The sequence below is a fragment of the Salminus brasiliensis genome, chromosome 20 (genome assembly GCF_030463535.1).
Source record: "Salminus brasiliensis chromosome 20, fSalBra1.hap2, whole genome shotgun sequence".
NCBI lineage: Eukaryota > Metazoa > Chordata > Actinopteri > Characiformes > Bryconidae > Salminus > Salminus brasiliensis.
In genome coordinates, this window is record NC_132897.1 from 181,003 (window position 1) to 192,375 (window position 11,373).

The window sequence follows — 11,373 nt, forward strand, 5'->3', positions numbered from 1 at the left end:
TTCTATTGGTCAGTGCGTTTCTATGGAGATTTTACAGCTGAAAGCAACTCACTCAGTAGAAGGAGCTGTCCGGATACTTTTGGACATGTAGACAGAGTGGAAGGTGTGTGTACAGTGTAAGAGATTATATGGAGTGTAATTTTGGTTTCTAGAGCAGAAACCAAAGCAAACACAGAGCAAGAGCACAGAAGAACTGGGGTTCTGCAAGTGTGAACTTTAAAGAACCTCACATAACAGCGTCCCACTAGAACCATACACTCAACCTAAGAACCTTCATTGTGGACACCCCTTCTACTGAACACATTCAGCTGCTTTAAGCTGCATCCATTGCTGACACAGATGTGCAAATCCACACACACAGCTAGTCTAGTACCTGTAGAGAAGAAGTACTGCCAATAGAATAGGACTCTCTGGAGCAGATCAACATCATGACCCTATTGGCTCCATGCTGCCTAATAATGTCAGGCGTGGACTAGAGGGGTATAAAGCCCCCCAGCATTGAGGAGCTGTGGAGCAGTGGAGGAACCTGGTTCTTCCTGACCTTACCAATGCACTTGTCGCTGAATGCAATCAAATCCTCACAGCAATGCTCCTTCTCCAGAATCTAGTAGAAAGTCTTCTTATCTGGACAGTAGAGACAGTTACTCCAACAGAAGCAGGATCAGCTCTTTAATACTCTTGATTTCAGGAGAAACAGTGGATGAGCAGGCGTCTCAATCTACTCAGAACACCACCTTTCGGCCCGCCCCATTCACACTGAGGTTCTAAGGAGTGTGAAAACTAAAATCAGGGCTGTTTAATAAATAATCAGCAATATAGAAAAATAAAAAGGTACCAGGGAGGGCCGCAGCCCGTTAAAGCGAGTTCTGAAGTTCCACCTTAAAACAACTGCAGTCGATTACGACCTAATGAGCTTTAACATGAGCTACAAAGCTGCCGCTGGGTTAACCGAGTTACTCACCGGCCGAGTACAAGCAACTTCCTGTCTGATCAGCTTCATTAAACAGCCACAAACATTACAAATGCCACTATTATTATCACCACTATTAACTCTCTGTTGTATCTGGTTTAGTAATTTTATCAATAATTAATAAATAGTCTGGCCAGAGGAGGATGGGTCCCCCTTGTGAGTCTTAGTTCCTCCCAAGGTTTCTTCCTCCAGCTCTGAGGGAGGTTCTCCTTGCCACTGTCGCCGTTGGCTGCTCACGGGGGGTCTTTGATCCTTCATGTCTTACGTTATTTCTTTTTTTTGTCTCTGTCTTTTATTATATATTAATTATGTAAAGCTGCTTTGCGACGACAACAGTTGTAAAAAGCTATACAAATAAATCTGACTTGACTTGACAACAATAACAGCATGCTCTCTGATACTCACAGCAGAACCCTACAGTAAAGCTAATAATAGATAACTGCAGTAAATATGACTGTATCTATCATTAGACCCCTTCTCCTGCCAGGAGGGGGCCGGGTCGGGCCCACTGGAAAAAAACACAGATCTGCTGCCTTAGAACTGTATAATAACAATAACTCCATTAACCATCATAAAAATAGCAATAATGCAGTTAACTTAACTACAGGGCCGACGGGAGGAGCACAAACAGAGGGTGGAGAGATACATACACAGCAGGGAGTGAGAGTGAAGCCCAGTTTACAGCATATCCTCCATAAATTACATTATTATTATAATAATTATAAAACAGGAAACTAATATTACTACCACCATTAAACCCTCACCCTGTATCAGCTCCACCTTAAACTAGGATCATGCTCCGTCATTCCCACTCCGGGCCGGAGCGCTGCTGCTGCTGCTACTGCACTATGGAGGTTTGGTGGTGGAGCTGCATGAGGAGAACCTCTCTCCAGAACTGCTGTGTAACGCTGCAGAACCCATAGAGTCATATTAGTGTAAAATCCTGTAGTATTACTCCACCACCTCAGCCCACATGCTGCTCCACCTTCAGATCAAGCAGAGTGTCCAGAAATGCATGTGTACCGCTGACCATGAGGGGGTGCTGAGAGCCTGATCTGTATTTACAGTAGTGGAGTAAAAGTGACTAGGCTGTGCTTTCGTTGTGTGCTAATTTTAACAGTATGGGTTCAGCAGGGTAGTACACTAACTACACGCTAACCCGTTTGGGCTAACAGGAAGTGATGAAGCGTTGCTATGCCAACATGCATCGCTGCAAGTTGTCCTGCTGCCGCTGCACTTGTCTTGTTGTCCCATATAATTATTAGAAAAAAATTCCACAGGTAAGTAGCTCCTCCCTTTTCAGCATTGCATTGTGGGAGAATAGTGTCCTTTGTAGCAACACTCGAAAAAGGGGGGCAATAATGGTCTTGAATTTCCTCAATTTGTACAGAGTCGGACAGTCTGTGGAGACGGTTCTGTAACCTTTTCAATCCTGATGAGCATCAACAGCTCTTCTGCTGAGCTCCTCAGAAATGACCTCTGTTCATGCCACAATACACTTCTACAAACCTGTGCTGTGAAGATCAGTTCCTAAAATCTAACAGGGGTCCTGTTAGATCGCACCTGATTGGATCCCACTGACTGACTCTACACCTGACTCTAATTCCACCTCCAAATGATGCTGATCCTAAAAGATCTCACACTTCTGCAGCTCACAGATCTGCAACACTGGATCATTTCCTTCATAAATAAAAGATCAAGCCTAATATTTCCGTCTCGCTTGTTTGATTTGGTTCTCCTGATCTACTTTTAGGACGGTTTTATGCAGAAATACAGAACAAGCCCCTCCCCCCTGTATATAGCACTGTATAACAGTGAATGGGACATTTATACATATTATAAACTGATGAATTTCAGAGTTTAGAGAGAGGCAGACCTTTTGGAACTTACGTTGTATTAGTTTGTACATTACTTTAAAGGGCGGATCTGTGTGGTACAAGCCCCGCCCCCCACCTGAAACAGAGATTGTCATTGGGTCCGATGCAGTGTTCGACTGTACGTTCTGTAGGTCAGTCATGCAGTTGTGGAGAAGTGGAGGTTTTCTCATGTAAGCAGCTTGAAATCAATCCAGTTCACAATACAGTGTGTGTGTGTGTGTGTGTGTTCTTACCTACAACTCGGTCTCCTGTTTTAATGCCCATCTTCCTCATCGCCGCAGCAAACAGGGCGACATCCCGCCTCAGCTCCGCAAACGTCACCTTTAGGATCTCCTCCTTCCCCTCAGCTACACACACACACACACACACACACACACACACACACACACACACACACACACACACACACATTAAAGTAAAGGTGTGTTTCAGACAGAAGAACATAAATCTTCTCCAGAGTTCTTACAGAAGAGCTTCACTGTTTACAGAAGAAGACCCTCAGCTAGTTTAAACAGACTAAAACTGTAAGGCTCCTCTAGTCTTAGACTCTACTAAACACACGTCAATCAGCAGATCTGTTATACCGGTTTAGTCCTCTACTGCGTCGTACGCCTACCGACTGCTTTCAGGCTGGGTCTACAGTCTGTTCCCACAGGTTTATTAAAAACGGAGCAGTTTACCCCTGCAACCAGGTTTACTTCAGTGCCCAAACCACCTGCCAGCGGGACGTCCCTGCTGCATTACGGCTGCTGCGGCTGCTGCTGCCGTGTGAAAGTGTGGCGTGTTTATTCTAGACCCCCTTTTCCACCGCCATGGTTAATGATAGTGTTTGTGCTAAATGTGAGCTAGTCAGCTCTTTGGAGGTTAAAGTGATGCAGTTAGAGGTGTGCAGCATGGGTTTACTAAAGGACAGAGAGCTTAGGGAGCCTTATGGAGAACTAGCACCCCCCTCCCCCCTTCTGGCGTTAGAGCCCTCACAGTGGGACGAATGGGTGACATCTCAGCGGCATGGCCGGAAAGACAAACACTAGCCCACCGGTACAATTCGCTCCCCTAATTAGGTCTTGAAGGTAATGAAGCAGGAAAAATGGACAAGCGTAAGAATCTGAGACACTTTGACCAGAACCAGACTGATGTTCTAGATAAAGGACTGGACAGTAGAGACAGTTACTCCAACAGAAGCAGGTGAATGAGCAGGTGTCCCAATACTTTTGTCCATATAGTGCATCAGTAATATCAGTGTAATAAACATGCTATAACAGTGCTGGAGTGTTATAGAGTGTGTATAAGGCGCTGGAGGACGGTCACTGCTGGATTTCAGGGTCACTGAGAGTTCCTTCATTACTCTGAGACGTTAACAATGACACGGGCTGATCAATAAAACTCGGACATCCATTAAAGATATGAACACACACTCACACACACACACACACACTAGACTCAGATACTGCAGCCACAAATCACATTACTGCCCGCAATTCATTTAGCTCTACATTAGCCAGAGTGGTTCAGTGGCAGGTCTTATCTATGGAGACACACACACACACACACACACACACACACACACACACACACACACACACACACACACACACCTGTGAACACTACAGCCAAGTACAGATCCAGAATAGAGAGGTATGTGTGTGCGCACACATTTCCTTATATAAGGGACACAGATGAAGGAAAACTGGAAGTCAGGCTGTTTTATTTGTTTTAATAAAGAGTGTAATGTTGGGGGAGTGGCCACTGTGATGTCACAAAAACATCAGAAGCTCATTTACATAATACACACTACACGGACAACAGTCTCCACCTTATTCTCCATGAAACAGTGGGGGTGGCCATCCTTGTTTCCCGTGTGTGGAGCTCCTGGAGCTCCAGTGGATCGGATGGTAGCGAGCGCAGTCACAGTGCTGATGATCACAGTGAGCAGTGGGTCAGGCTCAGGAACTCTACACGGAGAGATGGGAGCGCTGTGGAGCTCCATATACCTCACCTCCACCACCTTCCAGAGAAGAGCCACTTCTTCTAAACCATCCACCCAAACCTCCGCACGTCTGCTCCTGCCGTTCTGTGCAGGAGAACCCAACACCAGAACATCCTCACCCAGAGAGACGGCTCGGCTATGAGGCTCTGAGGGTGACTGATACCACAGCTATTTTTACTCATTTCCTCACTTGTAGTACAGCCGGGTTAAAGAAAGGCCTACAGCATGAATCACCACCATCACCTTCTACTGACCGAGTGTTTCCTCCAGATGATGAAACGGTCACACTGCTCACACTGCCTTTTTCAGGCTGATCTGAGAGGTACAGCTGTTCTCAGATCACGGGATGAACTTTAATTATTATTAATAATAATAATAATAATAATAATAGACTCCAATAAACAGCTAATTCATTTGTGAATGACTCTTAACAGTCACACACCATCATATCAGAACATTATGACCACCTACATAATAGTGGGAATACCCACTTTGGCCTTGGCTGCAATGACCCTAGCGGGTGGTTTCACCTTCACTGCAGTGGCTCCAGAACATTAGGGAGCTGTTTTCAAGACGCTTCCCTTCACCCGGCAGGCCGTTACCAGTCAGATCGCATCCTTTGTCCATGACAAACCCGGGGTGGTCATAATGTTCTGACTTTTAAACTCACAGACACTGAGCTACCCCCCCTGCCCATAGCATTCTAACCGGGCTGCATCCTATTAATCATATTTATATATTCTATACTTTACTACCTCAGTACCTGCTGCGTCCCATGTGCATTATAAGACGTCTGCATATAATTTCATGGCATGTTACATTTTAATGCCCTTATCAATACCTAATAATTGTATTTATTGTATTTCCTGTATTTATTGTATTGTCTTGCATGTTTCATGTTTCTGCAGTACTGTACTGTTATTGTTTTTGTTCCATGTTGCATCTTGTTCTGGAAAAATGTCATTTCACTTTTTATTTTTTATTTCACTAAAAAAGCTCTGCTGGTCCAAGTGGTCACTATAGTGTAGCCAAGCAGTTGCTATGGTATTCCAGATGGATGCTATGATGCTGCTGTTCCTATAGTTCCTATAGCGTTCCAAGCTGTTGCTATGGAGTTGCCAGGTAGCAGCTATTCTGTGCAAATTGATTGCTTTACTGTTGCGGGGTGGTTGCTATGGCTGGTATGGTGTCGCTAAGCAGTTGCTATTGTATCTCAGGTGAATGCTATGCTGTTTCAAGTGGTCCTTGCGCTGTCGCTAAGCAGTTGCTCTGGTATCCAAGGCGGTTGCAGTGCTGTTCCAAGTGGTTGCTATGAATGTTGCTTGGTTGTTATTTGATGTTTACGAGGTGGTATGCCCACGGCTGCTAGAGTGTTGCTTGGGTATTCAGGTGCACATATCCACTCACCCGCGGCGTAGAGAGCGACCTTGTCCTGGTCTTTGTGTTTCAGCAGGTTCTCAGCGTAGTTCAGTCGGCTGCCCTTAAACCACTCAGGAACGTCTGAGATCTTCTTAGACACATCCACCACCTGAGACACAGCAGGAGCAAACACACTTTCAGAGCACTCATCACAGCACTGTCCCGTGTCCGTGTCCACCCCCTGTCCCATGTCCGACCCCATGACCTGTGTCCACCCCGTCCTCCACACACGGCGCGGAGACTCCAGGACTGAGTGCTGATGAATCATAGCAGTAATCTGAACTGTTCTATAATAAAACAGGGTGGGATGCAGAGTCAGGCTTGAGTGATAGCAGACGCTCAGTGTGATGATATGATTATATTATTTTTATGATCTGATATGACGCATGGTTTTCATCTCCAGTATTGAGTACTGGTGCCCAGGGCTACTGAAACCCTCCCTTCTTCCTTCCCTCTGCTACCAGCTTTGACTTTAAGGAGCTAATCCTGGTTAATAATAATAATAATAATAATAATAATAAGTCTTAAATTCAAGGATTCAAGAAGACTTTGTCATTCGCATCACGTGGTAAATGGGATGGAACAAAATTTTGATCTCAAGGTCCCAGTTATTGAATTAATAATTGAATATTGAATAACTAAAATAATAATAATAATAATAATAATAACATTCTAGAATATAAGAGGAGTAGACATAAATAGGAGCAGAGAAATTTAAAAAGTAGCAGCAATCTAATCCCAATTTGAGATGAAAAATAATATAATTAATATTATATTCTTAATATAATAATAAGTATTATAAATATGAGCAATTTGTCATTTTTTGTTATTTTAGCCATGATGTCAACATCAGCAACCCTCTATAGTACTGTAGTAAAATGTGAGCAGCTGCTGGCGAGCAGTTAAATAAATAAATAAATAAATACAAGAAAATAATAATAATAATAATAAAACAACCAAGAAAAGGTGAAGCAGTTGCGCAACATAAGCAATTCCTAGGTGGTCGCTAGGGTGTTGCTAAACAGTCATTATGCTGTCCCAGGTGGTCGCTATGATGTTGTGAGGTGGTTGAAACACAGTTGGTTGGGTGCTTTGAACTTGTCGGTAGGTCTTGTCTGATGGATGCTTGCCCTATTGTTGCTAGGTGGTTGCTAGGCTGTTGGTAGGTGGTTGCTATGATGTCACAGGCATTTGCTAGGACGTTTGGTGTTGCTCTGATATCACACATGTGCTGCTAGGGTGTTGCTAGACAAACAACGCCAACGGACTGAGAGTCTGACTATGACTAAGCTATGACTGATGAGGTCAGTGATGATTAATGATTGATCAGCACTCATAAATACATCTGACATCAACCGATCAGAGAAAGCAGCCATCAGGAACTGCTGCTTCCAGCGGGAACCTCACAGAAAATGAGGCTGGGGTTTAGACTCTGCAGTAGATCAGTACTAGTCTTAGTACACTACTCAGTTCTGCTGAAACTAAAGGGTTAAATCTGTAAAACTGAACAGAAAACTGTCCAATCAGGATGGTTCTCTCAGGGGTATCTGGGCAGATTCAGCTTAACCAGCTCTCCCATTGGACGGGACTTCACTGGTAGAACTGAAGGCGGTCAGATTAACCAGCAACACAGTCAGGAACCAACCAATCAACCGACCAATCACTGATGGTATTTACATACCATCAGTATCCATCTACTAATAATATTTGAGTACTAACACTAATATTTCCATCATTAACACCAACACTAACACAACTCCACTATAAATACTTAAATACTGATACTCACATTCCTCCAGTGACCCTGACTAAGTCTGACCAGCAGGGGGCGCTGCAGCGTCAGTGGAGCTTATCTGCTGTGAGGAGACTAATAGATCACATACCTCTTCATACATCTTGGAGCAGGTGATTCCACAGTACTTCCACACCTCCGCCCAAAACTCTGCATGATTGTCCACGGACCACTGGAACAGCTCATTGTAGTTCGCTAAAACACAGACAACAATATAATAATAATAATAATAATAATAATAATAATAATAATAAATGAATAGAACCAATATCACTGACACTTTACTACAGCTGCTATTTCTACTACTACTATTAATAATTACTATAATTACACTGCTAAAACTATTACTACATCTGCTACCAACCACTACTACTAATAGTGATATCAATATTACTACTACCACCTCTACTACTACTGCTACTACTACTACCACCACCACCACCATCACTACCACCTCTACTACTACTGCTGCTACTACTACCACCATCAATACCACCTCTACTACTACTGCTACTACTACTACCACCACCACCATCACTACCACCTCTACTACTACTGCTACTACTACTACCACCACCACCACCATCACTACCACCTCTACTACTACTGCTGCTACTACTACCACCATCAATACCACCTCTACTACTACTTCTATTATCAATATGACCAATACTACTACTACTACTGCTACTACTACTACTACTACTACTACTGCTACTACTACTACTACTACTACTGCTACTACTACTGCTACTACTACTACTACTGCTACTACTACTACTACTACTGCTACTACTACCACCATCAATACCACCTCTACTACTACTGCTGCTACTACTACCACCATCAATACCACCTCTACTACTACTGCTACTGCCATTATCAATATGACCAATACTACTACTACTACCTCTACTACTACTACCACCATCAATACCACCTCTACTACTACTGCTACTACTACCACCATCAATACCACCTCTACTACTACTACTACTTCTATTATCAATATGACCAATACTACTACTACTACCTCTACTACTACTACTGCTACTACCACCATCAATACCACCTCTACTACCACCATCAATACCACCTCTACTACTACTGCTACTACTACCACCATCAATACCACCTCTACTACTGCTGCTACTACTACTTCTATTATCAATATGACCAATACCACTACTACTACCACCTCTACTACTACTACTACTACCACCACCATCACCACCACCTCTACTACTACTACTACCACCACCATCAATACCACCTCTACTGCTACTACTACCACCATCAATACCACCTCTACTACTACTGCTACCACCATCAATACCACCTCTACTACTGCTGCTACTACTACCATTATTAATACAACCAATACTACCACCACCTCTACTACTACCACTACTACCACCACCTCTACTACTACCACTACTACCACCACCTCTACTACTACCACTACTACCACCATCTCTACTACTACCACCACCTCTACTACTACCACTACTACCACCACCTCTACTACTACCACCACCTCTACTACTACCACTACTACCACCACCTCTACTACTACCACTACTACCACCACCTCTACTACTACCACTACTACCACCATCTCTACTACTACCACCACCTCTACTACTACCACTACTACCACCACCTCTACTACTACCACTACTACCACCATCTCTACTACTACCACCACCTCTACTACTACCACTACTACCACCATCTCTACTACTACCACTACTACCACCATCTCTACTACTACCACCACCTCTACTACTACCACTACTACCACCACCTCTACTACTACCACTACTATTATCAATACGACCAATACTACCACCACCACCATCACTACCACCTCCACTACTACTACATTTACCACCATCACCACCTCTACTACCACTACTACTACTATTACTGCTGCTGATAGTACAAGTACTTATTAGCAGCAGTAGAACATGTACTAGTATTAGTACAATTACTATAATATACACTTCTAATAACATTTACTAAAACAATAACTCAATAATAAGAGTTCATTAAAGACAGTGATAAGACAACAGCCAATAACTATAACCGTGTGTGTGTGTGTGTGTGTGTGTGTGTGTGTGTGTGTTCTAGCTGCATTACAGAGTGTGTATGCTCTAGCTCATTCATCTAGCACTGAATGTGTGTGTGTGTCTAACTCTTGTTGACAGCCTGTCCTAGACTGTGTGTGTGTGTGTGTGTGTGTGTGTGTGTGTGTGTGTTAGCTGTTAGCTTATCCTAGACTGCGTTCTAGGCTCTAGAATGTGCGCTCGTGCTCTAGCCTGTATAAGTGCATTAGCTCTTAGCTTATCCTCCACTGTGTGTGTGTGTGTGTGTGTGTGTGTGTGTGTGTGTGTTACCCGTGCTGACTCCGTGCTGCCGGTTGCAGTGTGTGCGGAACGTGTCCATGTGTGTGTTCCGTTTGCAGTTGGGGGTCCAGAGCGGGCGGGGGTCCTGCAGGATCCTCTCGGCTTTCTCCGACATCTCTGCGCTCGCACTGTCGCTCACAAGCCGAGACGCCACTCGCACACTCACGCGGACCTTCCGAGCACGCGCACATAAGCGGCGGAGGGGCGGGCAGGCCCCGCCCACACGTCACATTAAGTCCGCCCACTCACAGACTAACACACAACGGAGGCTCCGCCCACCCGCGGCTGAGAGGCGTGTCCTTCCGCGCTAAAACTAGTCCGTTCTGAAAAACACGAAGGGAAAAGGTCATAAACAGCCTTCTGCAAAAGTGTGTGCACCCCTGTTCCAGAGTTGTTCATGTTTTAAGTGTAAACAAAAACACAATTACTGTTTTTATTGAATATAACAGAATATAAATAAATAAAATATAACGTTTTTAATGTGCCAGTACTCAAACACCCTATTGTTAGGGGGCGCACACACACACACACACATAAATATAAAAGTAAATATATTTATTATATTATATATATTATATATATATTTAATGTTTTAATGTGCTTTTATTTGTGATATTTTACACGAAAGAGAAATGAACCAGTCAGACGCTTTAAAGAACAGCTGCCCTTCACAGACTCAATGAGAAAGTGAGGCGATTACGTAATATTTAAATATTCAGCTGCTTGTCCAATCAGAGTGGAGGTGCTGGGCGTGTTTCGGCTCGGCCGCGGCTCGGCGGCGTGATCCCCGCGCTCATTAGCATACCGTGATCGGATTGGTTGGTGATGCTCGGCTCACATCAGCTGAGTGCGCACCGTTATGCAGAGCAGCGTGGACAGACAGGAAAGATCAGCCAATCAGCAGCCACGCCGCGACCACG

General features: G+C 44.1%; 1 protein-coding gene across 1 annotated transcript in view; it reads right to left on the minus strand.

The window, feature by feature from the left end:
• aacs (acetoacetyl-CoA synthetase) overlaps positions 1 to 10,624 on the minus strand; it is a 48,101-nt gene extending 37,477 nt beyond the window's left edge. The window contains 4 exon segments of the mRNA XM_072664505.1: positions 3,081 to 3,194; positions 6,242 to 6,362; positions 8,137 to 8,240; positions 10,445 to 10,624. Coding sequence (XP_072520606.1) covers positions 3,081 to 3,194; positions 6,242 to 6,362; positions 8,137 to 8,240; positions 10,445 to 10,568 — 463 coding nt within the window. The 5' untranslated portion in view covers positions 10,569 to 10,624.
• Positions 10,625 to 11,373: the final 749 nt, after the last annotated feature.